The sequence below is a fragment of the Mauremys mutica genome, chromosome 26 (genome assembly GCF_020497125.1).
Source record: "Mauremys mutica isolate MM-2020 ecotype Southern chromosome 26, ASM2049712v1, whole genome shotgun sequence".
Classification (NCBI taxonomy): domain Eukaryota; kingdom Metazoa; phylum Chordata; order Testudines; family Geoemydidae; genus Mauremys; species Mauremys mutica.
In genome coordinates, this window is record NC_059097.1 from 11684664 (window position 1) to 11712579 (window position 27916).

Genomic DNA, 27916 nt, shown 5'->3' on the forward strand with positions numbered 1-27916 from the left:
TGCCCAACTTCTGGGCTGGCAAAAGCTATATTGACTCACAGGAAGAAAAAAAAAGGCAGGAGAATCTTAGTACAACATATGGTCAGTCTATACCAGGGGTCGGCAACCTTTCAGAAGTGGTGTGCCAAGTTCACTGTAATTTAAGGTTTCTCGTGCCAGTAATACATTTTAATGTTTGTAGAAGGTCTCTCTCTATGTCTATATTATATAAATAAACTATTGTTATTATCTGAGGTCCTGCTCAGGCTGCTGCCAGCTGAGTAAATGAAACCCCAGACCGGCAGCGGGCTGAACGGGACTGATGGCTGGAACCCTAGACAAGGATCCCAGGCCCTGCTCAGCCCGCTGCTGGTCTGGGGTTCTGACCACCAACTCCTGCCACCCAGGATCCCGGCTGCCAACCACCCTCAGCCCGCTACCAGCCTGGGATTCTGCTCACCCAGGCTGGCAGGAGGCAGAGTGGGGCTGGCGGCTGGGCTCCTGACTGGCAAGGGGCCGGCAGCCAGAACCCCGGAGTAGCAGTAGGCTGAGTGCTGCCGGCACCCCAGACTGGCAGCAGACTGAGCCACTCAACCCCCCAGCCCACTGCCGGCTGAATGAATGGAACCCCAGGCTGACAGCAGGTTGAGTGGTTCAGCTGGCCTGCTCAGCCCGCTGCCAGCCTGGGGTTCCTTGGGGGTCCCCAGGCCAGCAGCAGGTGCTGAGTGGGGCCGGTGGCCGGTATCCCAGCTGGCAATAGGGCAGCAGCCGGAACCCCAGAGCAGTGATGGGCTGAGCCGCTCAGCCTGCCGCTGCGTACCATCAAAAATCAGCTCACCTGCCACCTTTGGCACGTGTGCCATAGGTTGCTGACCCCTGCTTTATACACTAGTAAGGAGATGAGCACATTACAGTTGTTGGAGGGCTCTTATCAGGAGTAACAGGCTATAGGAAAGTTAGTCAACATTTTTTGTTTCTCTGATGAAAACTGGCCCACTCCCTGCCTCAAACCAAACCTGGCACTAATAATTGTCAACAACTTAATTTTCTGTTTTTGGCTAAGATATTAATTTAAAAAAAAATATTGAAATTGGATTCAGGATTGTTAGCAAGAATTTTTGGCAAACAAAGTTGTTAAATGACAATCTAAATGGCAACACAGTACTGCTTTCATGCTTGGCTCACCCCCCAGCCTGCTGGTCCAACAGCAGCAGTAGACCCCAAAATCCACCTCTTGGGGTGCAGAATGGCAACAGCAGCAGCAAACCCTCAGGTCCAATCACACACCAATGGGCACCACCACCAGCCTTATGGACCATGGTGAAGTTAGCACAGCATCTGATCTCAGGGACAGGTCACCCATGGAGCCACAGCAGCTCATCCTGCCCAGTGCAGCTCCCCCCGGATGAGATGGATCGCTGGCAGCTGCCAGCCCGGGGGAGAGGCGCTCCCCAGCTAGGGTGCCCAGATCCAGATGTCCTGATTTTATAGGGCCAGTCCCGATATTTGGGGCTTTGTCTTATATATGCACCAATTACCCCCACCTAGAGTGACCAGACAGCAAGTGTGAAAAATCAGGATGGGGGGGGGGGAAGGAGCCTATATAAGAAAAAGCCCCCAAAATTGGGCCTGGCCCTATAAAATAGGGATATCTGCTCACCCTACCCCACCCCCGTCCTGATTTTTCACACATCTGGCTAACCCCAGCCCAGCCCCGTGTGACATTCCAATCCTGGCCGAGGAAGTGAGTTACTTTCACTTTCATTCCTCAGCAGGCAGCCAGCCTCCTCCCCCCACCTACCCCCCAGCACCTCACCCAACCCAGCCCTGGCGGAGGGGAGGGAGGAGAGAGAGAGGGATGCTCCTGGGGAGGAGGGAGAAAGGAGGGGGTGCTCCATGGGGCAGGGGGGGAGAAGAATGGATGTTATGGGGGACAACAAAGGATACTGGTTCCAGAGCCGCAGAGCCTGCCTCGCCTCACCTCAGCCAGGGGGAAAGAGTCACACTCACAGGTGAGCTCCTTCCTCAACCCCCACCCCCTTTCCTTCCCAGAGACCCCAGCAGCCAATCCCCTCCCTCAGACTGTGCTGCATTCGGCTCTCTCTAGGACCCAGCAGCCTGCTCTTACATGCTCCACTGCTTCCCGTCTGTCCCGGCTCCCGACAGAGCGGTGCCCCCAGACCTAGTGGTGCCCTAGGCGGCTGCCTGTTCTGCCTATGCCTAAGGACGGCCCTGGATTTACTTCATAAACATCTTATTAACCAACTAACTGAACATATTAAACAGTTTATACTTCTCACACCTAACAGTGTTTGTCCTCCAGATGTGTTTACAGGTGTTGAGTTGTGGGGGAGAGAGGCCAATTCATAATGTCTCTACCCCCCGTTTCATAGTTTCTTCCAACTTGCTAGGAAGTACCTTTGCTAGGATGTGAGTCAAGCAGTGCCCATTGTCGCTGTACTATCTCGGAGAAGTCTGCATTGTACACGGTTCCTGGGATAGTCCTTGGGAGTGTGGATCCCTTTAATGGGCCAGCAGCGAGTCTGGCTCCTCCATTGTCACACCTGAAAGGCTGGTGGTGGGCATTTCCCAACCTCATCTCAGTAACACACACAGAGCAAAACTTCCCAGCCAATGCTACACACACAATCCAACACAATATTAATGTTCAACAGACCAAGACTTTTGAAATGATACCTCACCAGGCAGACTTCATACAAACCGTATCATCAGTATATGATGGTGGTGAATATGGGGCTTCCAGGGTGCTGCTTTGAGCACAGCGTGCCACCCCTGGGCTGACATTGCAATGGAGACGTACCCTTAGAGTCCATCTCTCCTGGGATAAAGATGGCAGCGTGGCTGGCCTGGGCCATCTGACGTGGGCTCATGGAGCTAAAGCTGAGAGGCTAAAAACTGTGGGGCGGATATTTGTGTTCACACTGAAGCCTGGGTTCGGAAACCCTCACCCCTCGTGGGGTCTCAGAGACTGGGCTCAAGCCCATCTGTCTGCCCTGTAATTTTATAGTCTTGCAGCCCAAGCCCCATAACCCTGAGTCAGCTGACCCGGGCTTTGCGACAGGTGCCCTGGGTGTGTTAATCGCAGTGTAGACATAACATTAGGCTACGTCTCCAGTGCAATGAAACACCCACGACTGGCCCATGTCACATTAATCAGGGTCATGCGGCTTGGGCTGTAACGTTGCAGTGTCCGTGTCTCGGCTCAGGCTCAGTCCCCTGCTCCAGGAGCCCAGAAGGTTGGGAGGGAGTTTAGCAAGTGGAAATGGTAAAACCGCAGGGGAGTATTACCCTGGATTCATGGCATTTCTCCATCGGTCTGTCTGCTCTGGGGCAGGGACAGAAACACGTCCTGCTGCTTTTGTTATTTCAAAGGGCAGGTTAGGATTTTCATTCTCAGACACGGTGCACAAAGCAGGACTCAACCCTTGGCATAAACTAAACGAGCTGCCCACAGATTCTGGCAGCCACAATGAGCGTTTGGTGTGAGAGCTCAGACCTGCCCCTGTCCCAGAGGGACGGGGTCGTCTGTGAGGGGACTGGACCACTGACCTATCAGCTCCTAACTCCCAAACTTTCAGTAACTCTATCCTCAGTGCCTGTGAGTGTAATTCAAACCATAAGAAAAACCACACTAGGTTAGGCCGAAGGTCCATCTAACTCTGAATCTTGTCTTCTGACAGTAGCCAATACCAGGTGCCCCAAAAGCAACTCAGTAAGGTACCACTGGAACTTGAACCCAGGATCTCCTGTATACAAAACAGTGGTTTTAGCCAGCTAAGCCATGGTGCCTACAGTTGCTGGAGGGATCATGTCTGCACACACCTGACTCTCTGCCAACCTCCATCTGGGCCTGACAAGCTTTCCTGGTGTTTGGATTCAGTAAAGCGGAGGAGCAGGTGAAGTTTTACTCCCAAGGTTCTTTGGACAGGTCTACACTACAAAATTAGATCGGTGTAACTACATTACTCAGGGGTGTAAAAAATTTACCTCCCTAAGCAATGCAGTTATATCAACCTAACCCCGGTGCAGATAGCGCTGTGCCAACAGGAGGGCTTCTCCCATCAACATAGCTTGGGGAGGGGCTTGGTTAGTGAAGATGAAGAGAATAGGTGGCCCATGGCTCTTGCATTTGGGGAGGCTGGGTGTGAGCGCTGGAAGCTCCCTAGAAGTGGGAGGCCCATTGGTGCCGACCATGGCACTGCCCCCCCACACCCTTCTCCTCTCTCTGAGGCCCCACCTGTGCTCCCCCCTTGCTCCTGTTTGGCCACTTCCCACCCCCGCTCTTCCTCTTTGGCTGAGGACGGCTGAGCCACCTTTCGCTCGCTCCTCTCCTCCCCCAAGGCCTTCCTGCCTGCTGCTCGTGCCTCTCCACCCCCTACCACAAGGTCTGCCCACCAGCCGCCACCTCCCTGACCCGTCCCTGGAACCCACCCTGCCCACCACCCACACCTCTGTGCCTCTCCCTTGAGACCTGCCCTGCCCACTGCCCCCACCTCCGAGACCTGCTCTGCCCACCGCTCGAACCTCTCTGCCCCTCCCCTGAGACCCACCCTGTCCACGTCTTTCTTCGGTCGTCTGTTGTTATTCCATGAAACATCAAGAATGGAATAAAAAGCTGAGTTTACTCCAGGCTGAGGAAAGAAAGGAGCCACCAACCCCCCGGCATTGCTGCTTTAGTTAAAGTGTTTAGTTAAAACAGCTATTGAATGTCCTCCCTATGCCCCTTGTGTCCCCAGAGCACATCCATGCTAGCAGTTCGTGGATGGCAACAGAGAGCAGTGCACTGTGGGCAACTATCCCACTGTGCAACTGGCTGCAGGGTGTTTTGGGAAGGGTTTGCAATGCCTCACGGGCTGGTACAGCATCACATGATGCAGGTTTCTCTATCCCACCGTTCCACGGGCATCTTACTAGATTACCAGCTGCTTTTCAACTGCAGTGTGCTTGGTGGGGTAGAGACTGTTTGTATGTGGGGAGAGACAGTGTGTGTGTTGGGGAAGAGTGAGTGTGTTGAGGTAGGTAGGAGCAGATCATTATTATCCCTACTTGAAAGAGGGAGAAGCTGAGGCTAAGAAAGAAGAATTGACTTGTCTGAGGTCACACAGCCAGTCAGTGGCAGAGTTGGGAATAGGACCCAAGAGCCCTGATTTTCAAATTAACCATCGGATTTTGAATTTCAGACATTGAATGACCTGAATAAAGTGCTCTCAGATGAGCTCCAGACCAACAACAGTGACAGTAATTATTCAGCAAGTATTTGAGGAGAACTGCAATGTTAGAGAGAATCATGAACTGCTCAGAGACCATTAATGCAGAGAAGCAGCAAAATCCATCAAACATAGAACTGGTTCTGACTTATTTCCTTGGTCTTAAAAGAGAACAACAAGGACCTGAGTCTCCTCCCTGTCAATAACCCCCTGCTCAGCCAATCAGGGTAGAGACTGAGGACGGGAGGCTGAGGGTTCTCACCAGAGAGCCCAAAGGATGGCCCAGGTCACTGGTGGGGATCACTGCCCGAGCACTATTTCAGCCCCACATATTTGGGTGGACTTCCCACAGTGGGAGCTGCAGAGCACTCCCCCGACACACACACACACACACACACACACACACACCCCTCCCTCCTGGTGTTGGGAGGGGAACAGGAGAAAGGACAAAAGAAGCAAGAAACGAAGAGAAAGGAGGAAGAGACGGATGGAGGAAAAGGGGAAACAAAAAGGACAAACCCTAATGTCCCCAGTGATTCTGAGGGACAAAATCCCAGGTGCGCAATAAACTTCTGCCTCCTTAAGCTCGTGTTTTCCATGCCTAGAATTCAACTGTCACCAGATTGATCAGACTTCAAACCTCCAGGAGGCTCTAACCTTCTAAACAGGGACGGCTGTTTTCTAGTAAAATCACTAAAAGGGAAGGAGAAAACTCGAAAGAGGTTCCTCCTGGTGCTCACGTCCGTGAACCCGAATACTCTCTCAGTCCTCAAAGAGAGACCTGGAGAAGGAGACTTGCTGAAGCAAAGCCACAGGGGTCTCTGAGGTTTCCCTGGCCCCTCGCCCCGGTCCTGCCTGGCTGATGTCAGCATCTCTCTGTGAGGTCACCACCTCCCCACCACCTTTGACCAATAGGCTGAGGTCCTGCAAAAGGCCTTTGTGATGTCACTGCCGCACCCCTCCCTTGCTGGGCTAATGTCCTGCCCCTGGCCAGGCACTTTGCAGGTTTGAGCTACTCCCTGTGGATCACCCCACTCAAGGAGCGTTCGTTCTAGGCAGCAAGCCGGCTAGACAGGAAAACATCAGATGCTGCTCTCAATGCTACACTCAGTTTTTCAGAAATTAGTCGACTTTATGGCCAGAAGAGACCATTAGAGCATCTAATCTGACCCCCTGCATATCACAGGCCTCCTGTATGACACAAGAGCTACTTTGGGGGCAAACACATTCCAGAAATGCATGTAGTCTTCATGAAATGACATCAGGAGATGGAGAATCCACCACTTTCCTTGGTAGCTTGTTCCTGTGGTCAATCATCCTCGCTGTTGAATCTTTGTGCCTTAGTTGTAATATGAATTTGTCTCTTTTCACCTTCCAGACATTGGGTCTTGTTATGCCTTTCTCTGCTCGATTCAAGAGCCCTTTAATACCCAGTATTTTCTCTCCATTAAGGCACTTCAACACTTCAATGACGTCACCTTTCAATCTTCTTTTGATCAGCTAAACAGGTTGAGCTCTTTCAATAGCTCACTAGAAGGCATTTTTCTCGAGCCCTCAGGACATTTGGTGGCTCTTTGCTGCCCCAGCTTCAATTTCACAACATCTTTTTCAAACGAGGACACCAAAACTGGAGGCTATTCCAGTATCAGTCTCACTGATGCCGTGTCACCTCCTGTGACGTTATTGACATAATCTGTAACTGTATAGATCACCGTTGCGACCGCTGTTCTATATTTGCAGACAATATTGTAGAAAGGTTGTCGTGTAAGGGGTCTATGGAGAGGTTCTGATTGGCTGATTATAGTGATGCTATCTCTAGATGTGTATCATTTTTGTAGTTGACGTTATAAGTATTGGCTCTATTCTGTCCATATTTAAAACTTGTGCTCTGCTTCTGGGAAACACCCCAGACAAGTTGGTGTCAGTTCTGCCTAGCCTGCTTGATGGCCCACTAAGGACCATCAGCTATACAATCGACCCACTGAGAGAAGGCAGATACGCCTTGTGACTCAGCAAGGTCTGCAGGGACCTGCCTATGGACGAACTCTAAGGTTTTTCTACGCCACGTGCTGGATAGAGTGTCCTTGGGACAAAGAAAGCAAAGACCACATGGCAAGAAACTAGAAAAGGCTGATGCCTCGTCTCCATCTTGTCTTCAGTCCTGCTTCATACCTCTGGAGGGACTTTGCTACAAACTGAAGCTCTAGACAAAGGACTGAATTACCCATCCCAGTGGGGGATGTACTCCAGAGACTTGATTTGAACCTGCAGTTTATTCCATCACTGCTACAAGCCTGAACCAAGAACTTTCCCATTACTGTATGTGAAGGGTTAAAATCCATGTGCATTTTATATAACAACCTGGTCTATGGATTGTGCCAGCTCTTTTGCAGACCCGAAGTCCAGACTATGGTCTAGCCCACTATGACTCTTTTATCAGAGGGGTAGCCGTGTTAGTCTGGTTCTGTAAAAGCAGCAAAGAATCCTGTGGCACCTTATAGACTAACAGACGTTTTGCAGCATGAGCTTTCGTGGGTGAATACCCACTTCTTCAGATGCAAGTCTCACACCAAATGCCTCATTGTGGCTGCCAGAATCTATGGGCGGCTCATTTAGTTTACACTGAGGGTTGAGTCCTGCTTCGTGCACCATGTGTGAGAATGGAAATCCTAAACCGCCCTTTGAAATAACAAAAGCAGCAGGACGTGTTATTGTCCCTGCCCCAAGGCAGACAGACCGATGGAGAAATGCCATTGAGACCAGGGTAATACTCCACTGCTGTTCTGCCTTTTTTTTTTAACTCCCTCCCTGCCTTATGGGGTCTCAGAGCCCGGTATTGAGCCTGAGCCGAGATATCTACACTGCAAATTTACCACCCACAGCCCAAACCCCGGGAGCCTGAGCTGGTATGGGGCAGCCCTGGGTGTTACATTGCAGTGTGGACATAAGCCTATTGTGTTTCATTTCTTAGATTCTGATGCCATCGTGTGGCCATTTCCTTGCCCTCCTTTCTGTCAAAAGCGCAGAGCCCGGTTCCTCCAGGGGGAGAAGGACGTCTTTCTTCTTTCCTTCCTCAACAGCCCCCTTCCCTGGAGAGCCCTTTCCTGGGGTCTGGGTGGGGAACAGCCGTTTCTGAGGATTAATTTCATATTAATGGTGTTGATCTATAGATTTTACAGCCAGACTAGATCACTAGGTACCTCTGCTCTGACCTGATTCAGAACAGAGTCCAGAGAATTTTACCCAGTGACTCCTACATCCACCCCAAGATCTTCTGGCTGAACGAGGAGGGTTCATTCAGAAAGTCATCGTGTTTGGGTGTAAAGGTGTGAAATGATGGGGAAATTGGCCCCTCTTTCAAGTTTAAATGTTGTCACTTCTACACCTAGACCGGGGTGGCCAACCTGAGCCTGAATTTCCCAGTGCAACTGCCAAACCTGCACCTTTGTATGCAACTACTGAGTCAATTGTGAACCTTCCCATCATTGTCCTTTGCTCTTAACCCTGAGGCTATTGCCCCATCATGGGGCCATTTCCCGCCTCTCTTTCGTACAGAAGCACAATTTTCTTTGCACAGACACAGGAACAGCAAGATCTTTCTCTGTCCCTTGTGCAAAGCAGGGGGCCAAATTCCATGGAAACAATGGACAAGCAGGGGGCTCTGGGCACATCCAGCCCTGGCCGTGAAATGTTCCCTCCCCTCTTTCTTTATGCCCCTGTTGTTATTTCATGGAATGTCTGGGATGAGGAAAAAGCTGGTTCACTCCAGGTGGAGGGGAAAAGAACCCTGAAAATCTCAGGACCCAACCCTGCTACCAGGATCACTGAGGTGCTGGGAATCTGCCTGGGAAAGGGACTGTGTGAATTGTCAAAGTGGGGAACAAATAACAATCTACAACTAGATCCACCTCATTAATCACTGACACAGGCTAATTCTGCTGCCAATAGAAGGGAAACTGGGAGCCATTCTTTGCTCTTCAGCCATGGAAACTGACCCAGTTGAACTGCAGTGAATGTGCTGGGGAAAGCTGGAGTTTACAGGCAGGTGGAAATAGCAGATCCTAGAAACACCTGTAGCTCCGCACACCACTTCTGCCACCAGGGTGAGGTGTTGAGCTGCTCACAGCATCCCCCACCATGACCTTGCAGCAGGGGATTGCCGCACCCCCAACCCAATGCAGGGGAGAGGGCTGAGTGTATCTCTGCACCCTGAGACCAGGGCATCCACTCTCTCTGCCCCACACATAGAATCTGGCCCTGCTGAAAAGTGACCCCTGTGAACAAGTCACCTCCAGGAGAGCAGGATTGGTCCTCAGAGAGGGGAACGGGCTTCTCGTGAAGCTTATAGGTCACTGGATGCTCTGGAAACAGGAGGGCTCTGAGTGTAACCCATAGTAAACACAACCTGCTAGGGGATGTAGCTCAGTGGTTAAGCACATACTTTGCATGTATGAGGCCCTGGGTTCAATCCTCAGCATCTTCATGATCATTTTTTCACCCTGCTGCTTTGCTCATGCCCAGAGGGGATGTGGCCCACCAGTTTCAGTCCTGCTCAGTGAGGGGCAAGTGACAATTGCATGGAAGGTCTGGGGGGGTTCTGCTCCTAAGTCACCTCGGTACATTTAAGATTCGCACCCGCTGTGCTGCTTGGGACAATGGTAGATGAGAAGGCCGAATCCTCCAGCACTGGAGGGAAAGGTCCCATCTGCACAGCCTGAGAGGCAAGGAAACAGAGGGGCAGTCAGTGCTCAGGGAGGAGAGAGGTCAGTGATTTACTCCCAGCAGGGGACACTGTCTTTTTGAGTATCAGAGGGCTGGCCGTGTTAGTCTGGATCTGTAAAAGGCGACAGAGTCCTGTGGCACCTTCTAGACTAACAGACGTATTGGTGCATGAGCTTTCCTGGGTGAATCCCCACTTCGTCAGATGAATGGAGTGGGAATTCTGTGCCTGGCTAGCCAACTACAAAAGCGGTTTCTCCTCCCTTGTTGTTCACACCTCAACTGCTAGAAGAGGGTCTCATCCTCCCTGATTGAACTAACCTCCTTATCTCGAGCCTGCTTCTTGCCTGCATACTTATACCTGCCCCTGCAAATTTCCACTACATTCATCTGACGAAGTGGGATTCACCCACGGAAGCTTATGCTCCAATACGTCTGTTAGTCTGTAAGGTGCCACTGGACTCTGTCTTTTTGAGGCGAGTGCTGCTGGCTTGGGATGGTGCTGACGATGGATAGAAAAAAGGCTGGAGTCAATGGCAGATGGGACCACAGAAGGGGAAGGGGAATGGCAGCCCCACAGAAGGTCCTGGGTGCTCAGATGCGCCAATTATTGCACCCTGGCCTGTCCTAGAGAGAGAAAAGACACCGAGGGACCCAGCCCCCCTACAGTGATCCCATGGACAAGAACCTGGTTAGGAGTGGGGTGAAGGTTCCCTCTGGGCAAAGGGGAGCTGAAATTCCTCCGTGTCCTCGAATTTAAGCAACAAAAGCTTCAAACCCTGCACGGGTGTGGGCTGAGGTGCATCAGCAGAAGGTTGGGCAGGACAGGGGCAGGAGGTTTGTATAATTTTTGGTGGTGCCCAGAATGGGACCAAGTCCTGCCCCACCTGCCACACACACCTGTGTAAGGCTCTGGGAAGGAGTTTGGGTGTGGGAGGGAGAGGGGTTGGGCTCTGGGAGAGTTTGGGTGCAGGGTCTGGGCTCAGTCAGAGGGTTGGGGTGCAGGAGTGGGTGTGGGGGGCAGGCTCTTGGAGGGAGTTTGGGTACAGGTGTGGGGTCTGGGCTGGGGCAGGGGGTTCTGGGTGCAGGAGAGGGTGAGGGGTGCAGCATTTACCTCTGGCATCTTCCAAAAGCAACGTGCACCCACCTCTGGCAGCAGCCCATAAGCGGGAGGGCCTCGGGCGTCTCTGTGCACCGCTGCCCGCAGACTCCACCCCTGCAGCTCCCATTTCCATAGTTGGCAGTTGGGGCGGGGGCAGCATGTGGAGACCCCCCCACCACCACAGTTGTTCTTCTCACAGCTGGCTGATGGGGGGCAGCAGGGGAGCTCCCAAATCTGGGGGAATCTCTCTGTGCCCCACTGTTAGTTCTCCATCCTTTCCCCCCCTAACCACGCACACCACTCCCCGCCCCATTATCAGTGTTTTAAAGTAAACCCTCCCTCCCTCCCTTTATGGGATACAGACTCTCTGTGACAGAGACTGACTGGGGCTCCTCTCTGCATGGCCCCAGTGGGGAAGGAAAGAGACTGGGGGAGGGGGAGAAGATGGGCAGAAGGAGTCAAATGGGGCAAAGCCAGAATAGAGGAGATTTTCTTCCTGTTAAAATGTACTGGAGTCTCATAGCTGAAAAGCCGCATCTTGAGTTAAGTTTGAACCAGCAGCCTTTCAATTACCAGGCAAAGGTGTGAACCACAGAGACTGATAACTGCCTGCTTCCCAAATGTGTTTAAAAAACATCTTCAGGGGTGCAACTGGTTAGTGCAGAGGGGCCATCTGTTGGGGTTATGAGTTCAAGCTTTCTCTCAAGCCCTTGTTTCTCTTACCTGTGTAGTTTGTTTTGCCTAATTCATATACAAAGTGCTATACTAGAAAAAGGAGAGTAAGTTCTAAAATGTAGAGGTGGGTGCATACTTTAGAAACATCGCCCCTGTGCTGCCATTAGTTCCAGCAGATTGTTCACTGGAAGGGAAAATTGATTTCTTTGCTGCTGAGAAAGATGCCAGGACAGGTCTGTGGGCACCAGATCTCTCTGCTTCTTCCAGCTCCTTCCCTGCTCCAGTCACTGCTGTAGGAGGGTCCTATATGCACTGAGCCTAAACATTTTCCTGGGCCTTCTTAGCATAGTTGGCAGCATGTCAGTCTCATACTCAGTAGGTCCTGAGCTCACACCTCAGAAAAGACAATGGTTTTCTGCTCCCTGCTTCAGATTTTCTAAAGGAAATCAGAGAAAAGAAGCTATAGGAGAGTGGTTCCAAGACACTCTAACACACACAGATTTTTCTAAGGCATTAACTTTTCCTTCTCTGTGGAGTTTGTATACTCCATAGAGCAAAATAAAACAAAAACATGCAAGTCTAAGACTAATACAGTATGAAACTCAATACAGATAAAATCTCACCCTCAGAGATCTTCCAATAAGCTTCTTTTGCAGACTAGACTTATTTCTTGTCTGGGCCCAATCTTTTCACCTGGTATAGTCCTTGTTCCAGCTCAGGTGGTAGCTAGGGGATTTCTCATGACTGCAGCCACCTTTCTTCTGTTCCACCCCCTTAAACAGATTTGGTACAAGGCAGGAATCTTTTGTCTCTCTCCTGGGGAAAAGCCCCAGGTTTAAGATGGATTCCTGTACCAGGTGACATGGTCACATGCCCTGTGAGACCCCAAGCCTTCATTGTTCCTGGCCTGACTCACAGATGGTGCAGGACAGAGCCATTTCCAGTCAATTGTCCTGGTTAATGGGAGCCATCAAGAGTCCAAACCACTATTAATGGCCCACACTTTGCATCATTACAACAGGACCTCAGAGTTATAGTTCATATTTCTAGCTTCAGATACAGGAAAGATCGGTTCATACAAATAGGCTGAACATACACAGTAGATAATAAGCTTTGTAATGATACTGCACAAGAGACCTTTTGCATGAAGCATGTTCCAGTTACATTATATTCACACTCATTAGCATATTTTCATAAAATCATCATCACCACAGCAGGGAAAGGGTTTTACTGTGGCACCTGGGAGCATTTGAGTTTCATGTCCAGGCTGTGCTATGAGTTCCTCCAGGTTTCCCATAAGCACACAGGGCCCTTAGCGGGTACTCTCGATACAGGAATGGCCCAGATACAATGAAGTCATGGGAATTGCATTTTCCTTTTTAATTTTTGAATTTCCAATGACATTTCTGTTTGTGATTTTGTTTCGCTTCGTATAACTGTGTTTTCTCAGGGACTTGATATTTACCAGGCTAACTAACAGCTAATAACGGGAGACTTCCAAGCAGGGCGTGGGCGAGCGGAAAAGAACTGTAAGAGATGCTGGTTTTCAACCTTGTGTTAGATAAGAATAGAATGCAGATTGTAGCAGAAATTGCTGAGAGAAGTAAGCTATCAGAAAGGAATATGTACAAACAAAATGCAGTTGTTGCTCCTTACTATATGTCACAAAAGGTATAAATGCTTGCCTTAATTGTTTATCTAACCGAGACCTACCTCGGGAGGGGAAACTCTGCCTGTCTGTACTCTCCTGAATAACTGCAGTTGCTCGAAATAAACGGCATAATATAATAACATTTAACATCCCTGTGGTGGGAAGAACAGCTCAACAGCCCAATGCTGTGGCATTTAATTTCAAAAAGGGGAACTATACAAAAATGAGGGGGTTAGTTAAACAGAAATTAAAAGGTACAGTGACTAAAGTGAAATTCCTGTAAGTTGCATGGACACTTTTATGACACCATAATAGAGGCCCAACTTAAATGTATACCCCAATTTAAGAAACACAGTAAAAGAACTAAAAACGAGCCACCGGAGCTTAACAACCATGTAAAAGAAGCAGTGAGAGACAAAAAGACTTCCTTTAAAAAGTGGAAGTCAAATCCTAGAAAGGAGCATAAACATTGCCAAATTGTAGGTGACAAATCTGAGGAACTGTCACAGACTGAAGTGTCACTAGAGCAGGTTTTGGAATTAATTGATAAACTCAACATTAACAAGTCACCAGGACCAGATGGCATTCACCCAAGAGTTCTGAAAGAACTCAAATGTGAAGTTGCGGAACTATTAACAATGGTTTTTAACCTGTCCTTTGAATTGGCTTCGGTACCCAATGACTGGAAGTTAGCTAATGTAACGCCAATATTTTAAAAGGGCTCTAGAGGTGATCCCGGCAATTACAGACCAGTAAGTCTAACATCGGTACAGGGCAATTAGTTGAAACAATAGTAAAGAATAAAATTGTCAGACACATAGAAGAACATAAATTGTTGGGCAAAAGTCAACACGGTTTCCGTAAAGGGAAATCGTGTCTTACTAATCTATTAGAGTTCTTTGAGGGGGTCAACAAACATGAGGACAAGGGGGATCTGGTGGACATAGTGTACTTAGATTTTCAGAAAGCCTTTGACCAGGTCCCTCACCAAAGGCTCTTACATAAATTAAGCTGTCATGGGATAAAAGGGAAGGTCCTTTCATGGATTGAGAACTGGTTAAAAGACAGGGAACAAAGGGTAGGAATTAATGGTAAATTCTCAGAATGGAGAGGGGTAACTAGTGGTGTTCCCCAAGGGTCAGTCCTAGGACCAATCCTATTCACCTTATTCATAAACGATCTGGAGAAAGGGGTAAAAAGTGAGGTGGCAAAGTTTGCAGATGATACTAAACTGCTCAAGATAGTTAAGACCAAAGCAGACTGTGAAGAACTTCAAAAAGAGCTCACAAAACTAAGTGATTGGGCAACAAAATGGCACATGAAATTTAATGTGGATAAATGTAAAGTAATGCATATTGGAAAAAATAACTCCAATTATACATAAAATATGATCGGGACTAATTTAGTTACAACCAATCAGGCAAAAGATCTTGGAATCATCGTGGATAGTTCTCTGAAGACGCCCACGCAGTGTGCAGAGGCGGTCAAAAAAGCAAACAGGATGTTAGGAATCATTAAAAAGGGGATAAAGAATAAGACTGACTATATTATTACCCTTATATAACTCCATGGTATGCCCACATCTTGAATACTATGTACAGATGTGGTCGTCTCATCTCAAAAAAGATATACTGGCATTAGAAAAGGTTCAGAGAAGGGCAATTAAAATGATTAGGGGTTTGGAACGGGTCCCATATTAAAGAGGCTAGGGCTTTTCAGCTTGGAAAAGAGGAGACTAAGAGGGAATATGATAGAGGTATATAAAATCATGAGTGATGTGGAGAAAGTAGATAAGGAAAAGTTATTTATTTAGTCCCATAATACAGGAACTAGGGGCCACCAAATGAAATTAATAGGCAGCAGGTTTAAAACAAATAAAAGGAAGTTCTTCTTCACACAGCGCACCGTTAACCTGTGGAACTCCTTACCTGAGGAGGTTGTGAAGGCTAGGACTATAACAGGGTTTAAAAGAAAACTGAATAAATTCATGGAGGTTAAGTCCATTAATGGCTATTAGCCAGGATGGGTAAGGAATGGTGACCCTAGCCTCTGTTTGTCAGAGGATGGAGATGGATGGCAGGAGAGAGATCACTTGATCACTGTCTGTTAGGTTCACTCCCTGGGCTGCTTCTGCTCTACAACTATAATTGTCTTTTTACACCAAAATCACTAACTTGAGCAGCCAATTCCATGTACAGTCCTAGTGGATGTAAGGCACAGGTAACTTTTGCCTCAGGGTAGCTTGTTGGCATCAACCCTCTCTCCCCCACCTGGACTGATGAAATTCCTGGCTGGAGGGACACACGCTCCTACAAGTCAAAAGGAAAGGAGCTGATAGAAAAGATCACAGGACTGACCCCAAAGAAGGGTGAACTGCAAAAGTCAGAAGCAGGCAACTCATCCGGCAGAGCTGAGACACCACAGTGAAGATGGTGCAAAGATCACTATATTGGAATTAGCAAATGTGATTTTTTTAAAAACAAATCTTTGGGAAGCCCTAATAAAGGCATTTCTTACAGTTCTCTCCCATTTGGATTTTCTGATATCTAAGAGAAAATGACATCTGATTGAAGCTTTTCCTAAATGCAGAGCATGTGTAGGGTCTCTCTCCATTGTGGATTCTACGATGTCTGACAAAGTCTGAGTGCTCAATGAAACGTTTCCCGCACTCAACGCACGTGTAGGGCGTCTCCCCTGTGTGGATTCTCTGATGTGTGATAAGGCTTGAGCGCTGACTGAAGCTTTTCCCGCACTCAGAGCACGTGTACGGCGTCTCCCCTGTGTGGATTCTCTGATGTGTGATAAGGTGTGAGCGCTGACTGAAGCTTTTCCCGCACTCAGAGCATGTGTAGGGCCTCTCTCCTGTGTGGATTCTCTGATGTGTAATAAGCTTTGAGCGCAGACTGAAGCTTTTCCCCCATTCAGCGCATGTGTAGGGCGTCTCCCCTGTGTGGATTCTCTGATGTGTGATAAGGCTTGAGCGCAGACGGAAGCTTTTCCCGCACTCAGAGCACGTGTAGGGCATCTCCCCTGTGTGGATTCTCTGATGTGTGATAAGGTTTGAGCGCTGCTTGAAGCTTTTCCCACACTCAGCGCATGTGTAGGGCGTCTCCCCTGTGTGGATTCTCTGATGTGTGATAAGGCTTGAGCGCAGACGGAAGCTTTTCCCGCACTAAGCACATATATAGGGCATCTCCCTTGTGTGGATTCTCTGATGTGTGATAAGGTTTGAGCGCCGACTGAAGCTTTTCCCGCACTCAGCGCATGTGTAGGGCGTCTCTCCTGTGTGGATTCTCTGATGTGTGATAAGGTTTGAGCGCAGACTGAAGCTTTTCCCACACTCAGAGCACGTGTAGGGCATCTCCCCTGTGTGGATTCTCTGATGTGTGATAAGGACTGAGCGCTGACTGAAGCTTTTCCCGCACTCAGCGCATGTGTAGGGTGTCTCCCCTGTGTGGATTCTCTGATGTGTGATAAGGCTTAAGCGCAGACGGAAGCTTTTCCCGCACTCAGCGCATGTATAGGGCATCTCCCCTGTGTGGATTCTCTGATGTGTGATAAGGCTTGAGTGCTGACTGAAACTTTTCCCGCACTCAGAGCACGTGTACGGCGTCTCCCCTGTGTGGATTCTCTGATGTGTGATAAGGTTTGAGCGCTGCTTGAAGCTTTTCCCACACTCAGCGCATGTGTAGGGCGTCTCTCCTGTGTGGATTCTCTGATGTGTGATAAGGGCAGAGCGCTGACTGAAGCTTTTCCCGCACTCAGCGCATGTGTAGGGCATCTCCCCAGTGTGGATTCTCTGATGTGTGATAACGTGTGAGCGCCGATTGAAGCTTTTCCCACACTCAGCGCACGTGTAGGGCGTCTCCCCTGTGTGGATTCTCTGATGTGTGATAAGGCTTGAGCGCAGACGGAAGCTTTTCCCGCACTCAGCGCATGTATAGGGCATCTCCCCTGTGTGGATTCTCTGATGTGTGATAAGGTTTGAGCGCCGACGGAAGCTTTTCCCGCACTCAGAGCACGTGTAGGGCGTCTCCCCTGTGTGGATTCTCTGATGTGTGATAAGGTTTGAGCGCTGCTTGAAGCTTTTCCCACACTCAGCGCATGTGTAGGGCGTCTCTCCTGTGTGGATTCTCTGATGTCTGATGAGGGCAGAGCGATGACTGAAGCTTTTCCCGCATTCAGAGCATGTGTAGGGCTTCTCTCCTGTGTGGATTCTCTGATGTGTGATAAGGAGTGAGCGCTGACTGAAGCTTTCCCCGCACTCGTGGCATGTGTAGTGTGTCTCTTCCAAGTTGATTCTCTCATGTGTAATAAGGTCTGAGTGGCTACTGAAGTTCTCCTCTGGCCTCCGCTGAGTCTCAGAGGCTTTTACTGTTTCTCGGAGTGCACAACTCCTGGAAACATTCCCTTTGGGTCTTCCTGATAACGTCCCATGTGGTTCTCCTTGCTCTGCATCTTCCTGCTGGGGTTTCTGCTCCTCATTCTCACGCACCATCCTATCACCTGATGGGAGACAGAGAGAATCCAGACATAGGTCACTCCCTGTGCCTGAGAGAAAGGAAAACTCAGAGACAGGAATTTTAAAAGGGATGAACAAACCAAAATATGTGCAGGAGAGATCAAACCTATCAGGAGCTGATTTTCCCCAGAGGAGAGAGGAAGGGATCAGTTTTGGTCTGCATTTCACCAGAACATGCAGGGGAAAGTGGGATCAGGTAGGGATCTGCTGACAGTTGTTAGTCAGGATAGGTGGGAAGCCATGAGTGACATCTGCCTAATTATTCCACATCTGCAGGGAACAATCCTGAACTTGGAGAGCTCACAGGGTCTTTGTAGGGCATCCCGAATGTTTCCTGTATTCACGGAGAGTTTTTGACTTGCTTTAACCAAGTCCTCACCTCTGCAGGCAGCTCTTGGAAGCACTTCTTTCTCAGAACTCTGGAGGTCCAGGACCCACGGCTCTTCCCCTTGTTCCAGCTGTGAGACCACATCAGGTTTGGAATTTAGAAACCCTACGCCAGACAAAGAAAACAAGGGAGGTCAGTGGAATTTGTGGGATACTTGTCACAAAGAATAGTCCATGGTTTTAAGCTCAGATTATTTTTAAGCAGTAACATCCCAAGGCCAGCTTCCTTGGCTCAAAGTGGCACGAGAGTTATTATTATTATTAATCATACGCATTACCTTAGTGCTTAAGGACCAACTAACAGTGTGTCTCCGTTGTGCTAGGCACAGTACAAATGCAGAATAGTAGATGGCCCATGCTCTGAAGAATTTACAGTCTAAATAGACAAGACAGACACAGCATGGGGGAAGGGGTAGAACCCTGTTAGAATGGCGATATTCAGGTCTGCCTGCAAAGCCTATATTTTAAGAACTTAGGTGTATTTTTATCACTTAGCTAGTCAGGGCCGCCCAGAGGATTCCAGGGGCCCGGGGTCTTCGGCGGCGGGGGGCCCTTCCATTCCGGGACCCACCGCCGAAGTGCCCCGAAGACCCGCGGCGGGAGCCCCCCGCCGCCGAATTACCGTCGAAGCGGGACCCGCTGCCCAAGTGCAGCCTGGTGTTCGGCGGTAATTCAGCGGCGGGGGGGGGTCCCCGCCGCGGGTCTTCGGGGCACTTTGGCGGCGGGTCCCGGAATGGAAGGGCCCCCCGCCGCCGAATTACCGCCCAAGACCGGGCTGCACGTCGGCGCCGGGTCCCGCTTCGGCGGTAATTCGCCAGTGGGGGGTCCTTCCGCCCCGGAGCGAAAGGACCCCCCCCCGCTGGCGAAGACCGGGAGCGAAGAAGCTCCTGGGCCCGGCCCCGTGAGAGTTTTCCGGGTCCCCTGGAGCGAGTGAAGGACCCCGCTCCAGGGGCCCCGAAAAACTCTCGTGGGGGCCCCTGTGGGGCCCGGGGCAAATTGCCCCTCTTTCCCTCCCCTCTGGGCGGCCCTGACCCTTATCCACCACCCCCCAGAACACCCACAATCCAACCCCCCCATTCCCTGCCCCCTGACCGCTCCCCCAACCTCTGCTGCCCCCCCCCGGTGCCCTGACTGTCCCCAGGACTCCCTGCCCCTTAGCCAACCCCCCTGGCCCCAGCCTCTTACCCCCGGCTCCCTCCTCACCTGGAGTCTCAGCGCCTCGCTGAACAGCCACAGCGTGTCTCCGGCGGGGCCTGAGCTCCGTCCCGCTCAGAGCCACGTGGTGAGGGGGCGGGGCTGTGAGCTCCACGCCGAGCGGAGGGAGCTGAGCTCAGCCCGGAGCTCCCAGCCCCGCCCCCTCACCATGCGGCTCTGAGCGGGGCGGGGCTCAGAGGCCCCGCCAGAGACTCGCTGCGGCGCTGTCCGGTGACGCCTCTTGATGCGCTAGGCCTCCAGGAGCGGGGCGGAGGCGGGAGCCTCAGCTGTTCTCTTGGGGGCCCCTGCGGAGCCCGGGGCAAATTGCCCCCTTTGCCCCCCCCCCCTCTGGGCGGCCCTGTAGCTAGTTACAGGAGTATGAAAACAAAGAATCAAAATCACAATCTGCCTGTGTCTGGGCCTTTTCTCACTAGGATAGTCTGAGGCCTTGTTCTTAGGCTAAGGCCTTTGGCTAAGCAGCAGGGGCAGCCATAAGCTGGGAAGCGAAGGGTCACATCCTCACATCCCAAACCCGTCACACTGAAATAAGGTGCTATTGGGCTGTTAGGAAGACAGTCCTGTCTGGATCTTAAGATGGTTAAAGAAACCTTAATTTGATAGCATTCTGTCTGGCAAGAAATCACTTATCAATGGTTGCGGTTGTGAAACCCTCATTTCTGTATTGCTTTATCTTTATGGCCACCACGTTTACATTGTTAATCAGTCTGGTTCTCTAATTGTTTCTCTCTCCTGTATAATTAATGTTGCCAGGTGTAAGTTAATTAGGGTACTGGTTTATAATTGGTTAGAGCAGGAGTAGGCAACCTATGGCGGCACACAAGCTGATTTTCAGTGGCACTCACACTGACAAGGTCCTGGCCACCGGTCCAGAAGGCTCTGCATTTTTAATTAATTTTAAATGAAGCTTCTTAAACATTTTAAAAACCTTACTGACTTTACATACAATAGTTCAATTATGTATTATAGACTTATAGAAAGAGACTTTCTAAAAACGTTAAAATGTATTATTGGCACATGAAATCTTAAATTAGAGTGAATAAATGAAGACTCCGCACACCAATTCTGAAAGGTGGCCGACGCCTGGGTTAGAGAATTATGTCACAATATGTCAGAATTGGTTAGTTAAATTTCAGCACAATGATTGGTTAAGGTATAGCTGAGAATATTACTCTATAAATGGGGTCAAACTGGAGGGGGGAAGGAAATTGGAATAATAGAATCTCAGGGTTGGAAGGGACCTCAGGAGGTATCTAGTCCCACCCCTGCTCAAAGCAGGACCAATCCCCAACTAAATCATCCCAGCCAAGGCTTTGTCAAGCCTGACCTTAAAAACCTCTAAGAAAGGAGATTCCACCACCTCCCTAGGGAACCCATCCCAGGGTTTCACCACCCTCCTAGTGAAATAGTGTTTCCTAATATCCAACCTAAACCTCCCCCATTGCAACTTGAAATCATTACTCTTTATTCTGTCATCTGCTACCACTGAGAACAGTCTAGGCCTGGTCTACACTGGGGGGGGGGAGTTCGATCTAAGGTACGCAACTTCAGCTATGCGAATAGCGTAGCTGAAGTCGAATACCTTAGTTCGAATTACTTACCCGTCCTCACGCCGCGGGATCGACGTCCGCGGCTCCCCCGTCGACTCTGCCACCGCCGTTCGCGGTGGTGGAGTTCCGGAGTCGACGGGAGCGTGTTCAGAGTTCAATATATCGCGCCTAGATGAGACGCGATATATCGAACTCCGAGAAATCGATTGCTACCCGCCGATCCGGCGGGTAGTGAAGACGTACCCCTAGATCCATCCTCTTTGGAACCCCCTTTCAGGTAGCTGAAAGCAGCTATCAAATCCCCCCTCATTCTTCTCTTCTGCAGACTAAACAATCCCAGTTCCCTCAGCCTCTCCTCAGAAGTCATGTGTTCCAGTCCCCTAACCATTTTTGTTGCCCCCCGCTGGATGCTTTCCAATTTTTCTACATCCTTCTTACAGTGTTGGGCCCAAAACTGGACACAGTGCTCCAGATGAGGCCCCATGAATGTCGAATGTTGGTTAGGGGGAGAACGGGAACAGGGACACAGGCAAGGCTCTGCGGCATCAGAGCTGGGAAGGGAACAGACTGTATCGGCGTATAGAGATAAGCCCGACTGGTGTGAAGGGCTTCGGAATATGTAATCTTATAGGTGTAAAAATTGTACAGACTATACAACCCTGTGACATCATCGACGAAGTGCCCCTTTGTGCCTGGGTAGGGGCCCTGCTATAGGAGGGAGGATGCAGCAAGGACTCAGGATCGGTGGCCGGGGTCGCTGTGCATAGGAGATGGGGAGGTTATGTGAGGAGGGGGGTAATGAGTGGGAGAGGGAGGTCAAGTGTTAAAATAATAATATTTGGGGAAAAAATGGATAATAAAGTGAAACTGAACAGAAATAAAACTGGAGTGGAGGCTCTAAAGCAACAAGGCTTCGGTAGGGATTTGGGGTTAAAGGTCTGGGATTCCCCACAGCTCCAGATCCCCAGACCTCTCCTCCCTCCCACTGACCCACCCAGCCCACTTTCTGGGTGCCCTTCCTCCACACTCCCCTCCCCTTCTTCCCATTACTCTCAGCAAGCACCACCTCCCGGCAACTTGAGAACTTCTTGTATTTTCTCCTCGTCTCTCACAGCCTCCTACCTCCCTGCTGCTTCTTAGCTCTAACCCTGCACACACCCGCCCCATGTCCTGGCATATCTACTACCACCCATCTCCGTCCCTCCCACGACTCGCTTATGCCTTCAGCCATGGGATCCTGAACGGCAACATTACACGCTCTCCTAAAAGAGCTCATCTGACTGTCACACAAGCCATGCATGAGTCACACACCTATTTACTTTATTTAGAATTCTACAGGAAGCATATTTTCCTCTTAAAATGAGGAAAAGGCATGAAAGCTACAGTGATTAATGTAGTTATGAATGTAGCCAATAAGGATACATTCAATGCAATTTTAAAATGACTGACAGCACCAAAAAGGCACATGTCCAAAAATGGTACTAGTGGGTGGGAGATGAGGCAAAAAAGGGGGGGACAAGAAAACTTGTCAAAACTTGGATGATGAATAAAGGTATAAAGTTATTACTGCTCAGGTTCTTTAGAGAACACACAGCTTCTAATAACCCAGGGGACAGGACTCCTTACCCAGCGAGGTCACCGTCTCATAGTTCTCCTGCATGACATCCCTGTAGAGGGCTCTCTGAACAGGGTCCAGTAGTGCCCATTCCCCCTTGGTGAAATACACAGCCACCTCCTCGAAGGTCACCGGCCCCTGAAAGAGCAAGAGTCCAACACTCAGTACCTGCTGCCCCACTCACAGCCCCACTATTCATGGAACAGCAGCACCAGGTAAATGGAAGCCCCGGGAGGCACATGTTAACAGAGTCCCACCCCACCTTGCCTAGAACAGACAGGCGGCATCAGAGGGTAGAAAGAGAGAACCTTTGTGTCTCCCAGCTGACAGACGGAGGCAGGGTCTTCACATTTATCACATACCTACTAGCCAGAGCTTGATATAGGAGATGGGGCTGGCTCTGGACCCTACTAATAGCTCCCTGGTAGGAAACACTCTCCAAATAAAATATAAGAAAGAAAAGGGAAGTCAGTAGTAAAGAATATTAGTTAGAACAGGGGTAGGCAACCTATGGCACGGGTGCTGAAGGCAGCACGCAAGCTGATTTTCAGTGGCACTCACAATGCCCAGGTCCTGGCCACCAGTCCGGGGGGCTCTGCATTTTAATTTAATTTTAAATGAAGTTTCTTAAACATTTTAAAAGCCTTATTTACTTTACATACAACAATAGTTTAGTTATATATTATAGACAGAGAAAGATCTTCTAAAAATGTTAAAATGTATTACTGGCACTCAAAACCTTAAATTAGAGTGAATAAATGAAGACTTCTGAAAGGTTGCTCACCCCTGAGTTAGAAGGTCAGAATTGTAGAAAACTGGTAAGGGAAGTGTCATTGCGGAGAAACTATATGGATTCTTTGCTTCAGTCTTCACGGCTCAGGATGTTAGGGAGATTCCCAAACCTGAGTTGGCTTTGGTAGGTGACAAATCTGAGGAACTGTCACAGATTGAAGTGTCACTAGAGGAGGTTTTGGAATTAATTGATAAACTCAACATTAAAAAGTCACCGGGACCAGATGGCATTCACCCAAGAGTTCTGAAAGAACTCAAATGTGAAGTTGCGGAACTATTAACTAAGGTTTGTAACCTGTCCTTTAAATCGGCTTCGGTACCCAAAGACTGGAAGTTAGTTAATGTTACGCCAATATTTAAAAAGGGCTCTAGGGGTGATCCCGGCAATTACAGACCGGTAAGTCTAACGTCGGTACCGGGCAAATTAGTTGAAACAATAGTAAAGAATAAAATTGTCAGACACATAGAAAAACAAACTCTTGAGCAATAGTCAACATGGTTTCTGTAAAGGGAAATCGTGTCTTACTAATCTATTAGAGTTCTTTGAAGGGGTCAACAAACATGTGGACAAGGGGGATCTGGTGGACATAGTGTACTTCGATTTCCAGAAAGCCTTTGACAAGGTCCCTCACCAAAGGCTCTTACGTAAATTAAGCTGTCATGGGATAAAAGGGAAGGTCCTTTCATGGATTGAGAACTAGTTAAAGGACAGGGAACAAAGGGTAGGAATTAATGGTAAATTCTCAGAATGGAGAGGGGTAACTAGTGGTGTTCCCCAAGGGTCAGTCCTAGGACCAATCCTATTCAATTTATTCATAAATGATCCGGAGAAAGGGGTAAACAGTGAGGTGGCAAAGTTTGCAGATGATATTAAACTACTCAAGATAGTTAAGACCAAAGCAGATTGTGAAGAACTTCATAAAGATCTCACAAAACTAAGTGATTGGGCAACAAAATGGCAAATGAAATTTAATGTGGATAAATGTAAAGTAATGCACATTGGAAAAAATAACCCCAACTATACATACAACATGATGGGGGCTAATATAGCTACAACAAGTCAGGAAAAAGATCTTGGCGTCATCGTGGATAGTTCTCTGAAGATGCCCACGCAGTGTGCAGAGGCGATCAAAAAAGCAAACAGGATGTTAGGAATCATTAAAAACGGGATAGAGAATAAGACTGAGAATATATTATTACCCTTATATAAATCCATGGTATGCCCACATCTCCAATACTGTGTACAGATGTGGTCTCCTCACCTCAAAAAAGATATTCTAGCACTAGAAAAGGTTCAGAAAAGGGCAACTAAAATGATTAGGGGTTTAGAGAGGGTCCCATACGAAGAAAGATTAAAGAGGCTAGGACTCTTCAGCTTGGAAAAGAGAAGACTAAGGGGGGACATGATAGAGGTATATAAAATCATGAGTGATGTTGAGAAAGTGGATAAGGAAAAGTTATTTACTTATTCCCATAATACAAGAACTAGGGGTCACCAAATGAAATTAATAGGCAGCAGGTTTAAAACATATAAAATGAAGTTCTTCTTCACGCAGCGCACAGTCAACTTGTGGAACTCCTTACCTGAGGAGGTTGTGAAGGCTAGGACTATAACGATGTTTAAAAGGGGACTGGATAAATTCATGGTGGCTAAATCCATAAATGGCTATTAGCCAGGATGGGTAAGAATGGTGTCCCTAGCCTCTGTTCGTCAGAGGATGGAGATGGATGGCAGGAGAGAGATCACTTGATCATTGTCTGTTAGGTTCACTCCCTCTGGGGCACCTGGCATTGGCCACTGTCGGTAGACAGATACTGGGCTAGATGGACCTTTGGTCTGACCCGGTACGGCCTTTCTTATGTTCTTATGTTAAGTGTGACGTTATTGATATGAATTGGGACCTTATAGAACATGGGTTGCAACCAAGGTCCTGTAATGGCACCAAATCTGATGTAAAGGGGGTCATATGAGGTGTCTAAGACCAGGTTATGGGTTGCTGATTATGATTATGCTGTCTGTGTGCATGTATCATTTTGTAGTTGAAGTTATGAATATTGGCTCTATACTGTCTGTATTTCAAGCTAGTGCTGTGCTTCTGGGAGACATCGCAGACAAGTTGGTGTTAGCTCTGCCTAGCCTGCTTGATGGCCCATTAAGGACCATCAGCTACACAACTGACCCATGGAGAGAAGGCAGACACGCCTTGTGACTCAGCAAAGTATGCAGGGACTGGCCCATGTGACCCCAGACTCCATTTTGCTGTAATTTTCCACAGTAAGGACAAAGAGGTTCTTACACCTGGAAAAGCCTATATAAGGCTGATGCCTCATCTCCATCTTTTCTTCAATCCTGCTTCTACTTCTGGAGGGACTTTGCTACATGCTGAAGCTCTACACAAGGGACTGATGACCCATCCCAGTGGGGGATGTTCTCCAGAGACTTGATTTGAACCTGCAGTTTATGCCATCACTGCTACAAGCCTGATGTGGAAGCCAGTAAATAATTAACAAGGTTTTGAAGAGATCTTAATGAATGTTAGTTAGCATTAGTTAGGCTACCTGTGACCCTGGTGACGTAAGATTTGTGGAAGCAAGATAATGTAAGACAGAGTGAACTGTGAGACAGTTATTACGACCTTGCAATATGCAGTCTTGTTTTTTCTAGTGAGATAGCAGAAAAGCTTATGTATAAACAAAATGTATTTGTTGCTTTTTACTGTCTCCATGATTGCTAGAAATTGTCTGTAATAAAGGTATAAAGGCTTGATGTAATTGTTTACCAGTTGAGAGACCTGTCCAGGACCCTGTGTCCTATGGCACTCTCTCCCTCCATGGTAATTACTGGAGTTATAATAAAGTATTTGATTTTGCTGCACCCAAACAAAAAGCGAGAACTAAGTTTTTCTTCGACACTGAACTAAGAACTTTGCCATTACTGTATGTAATTGATTCCATTTAACCAATTCTACCTCTCATCTCTACCTTTTTCCTTTTATGAATAAACCTTTAGATTTTAGATTCTAAAGGATTGGCAACAGCGTGATTTGTGGGTAAGATCTGATGTGTATATTGACCTGGGTCTGGGGCTTGATTCTTTGGAATCGAAAGAACCTTTTTCTTTTATTGGGGTGTTGGTTTTCATAACCATTCCTCCCTGGGACGGGTGGCACTGGTGGTGATACTGGGAGACTGGCGTGTCTAAGGAAATTGCTTGTGTGACTTGTGGTTAGCCAGTGGGGTGAAACCGAAGTCCTTTTTGTCTGGCTGGTTTGGTTTGCCTTAGAGGTGAAAAACCCCAGCCTAGGGCTGTGACTGCCCTGTTTGAGCAAGTGGTCCTGAATTGGCACTCTCAGTTGGGTCCTGCCAGAACCGCCTCGTCACAGGAAGCTATCAGAAATCAATGACCAATCAATGAAAATAAGAAGGAAGTTTTGAAAAGTATATTAATCCTAACAATGGTAGTGATAAATTACTAGACGGAAATGGCAGAATTATCAAAAATAATGCAGAAGAGGTAAAAGTGTTCAATAAGTGTTCTCTGCTGGATTTGGAAAAAACAGATGCTGTACTCGTATCATAAGATGTTGACGACACTCCTTCCATTCCAACAAGAACTCACAAGGACATTAAACAGCAGCTATTACAGTTAGACATGTTTAAATAAGCAGGTCCAGATAACTTGTATCCAAGAGTTTTTAAAGACCTGGTGGGAGGAGCATGGTGGACTATTAATGATGATTGTAATTAGGACTTGGAACACTGGGGAAATTCCAGAAGACTGGAATTAAGCTAATGCTGTGCCAATACTAAACAGTGTAAAAGAGATGACCCAGCTAATTACAAGAGTGTCAGTCTGATATCAATACTGAGCAAAATAATGGAGCAGTCGATACTGGATTTCGATAATAAAGAATTAAAGGAAGGTAATATAATTAGTACCTATTAACAAAGTTTTAGAGAAAATAGATCCTATCAAACTAACTGGATATCCTTATTAGATGAGATCAAAAGTTTGGTTTCAGCTAATATTATTGATGTAATATATCTAGACTTCTATAAGGCATATGACTTGATTCAGCACAATATTTTGACTAAAAAATTAGAATGATACAAAATAAACACAGCATACATTAAATAGATTAAAAACTGGGATTGTAAATGGGGAACCATGGTCAAGTGGATTTATTTCTAGCGGGTTCCCACAAGGATTGCTTTTTGCCCATGTGCTATTTAACATTCTTATCAATGACCTAGAACAGAATATAAAATCATCATGGATCAAGTTTGCAGTATCACAAAGATTGCAGGTGGTGGTAACTAATGAAGTGGCAGTAGATTCAGGCTCCAGCACTGGGAGTCTGGGAAGTTTTCCCAGCCCTGGCTAGAGGGTTATTTCCTGTTCCACAAAGAGGAGAAGTTCCATTCTCAAATCCCGTGCCTTGAAATTAGGCCCTATCTGACACTACACCCCATATTCAGCATAG

At 48.2% G+C, this 27916-nt stretch overlaps 1 protein-coding gene and 1 non-coding gene across 2 annotated transcripts in view; one reads left to right on the forward strand and one right to left on the reverse strand.

Annotated features, from left to right (window-relative positions):
* The window catches only part of LOC123356632, a 1710063-nt gene that overhangs the window by 917429 nt on the left and 764718 nt on the right, over positions 1-27916 (reverse strand). Inside the window, 1 exon segment of the mRNA XM_044999989.1 lies at positions 15949-17628. Coding sequence (XP_044855924.1) covers positions 15949-17628 — 1680 coding nt within the window.
* TRNAA-UGC lies at positions 9619-9690 on the forward strand. The gene has a single exon. It is a non-coding gene; the product is annotated as a tRNA-Ala (tRNA).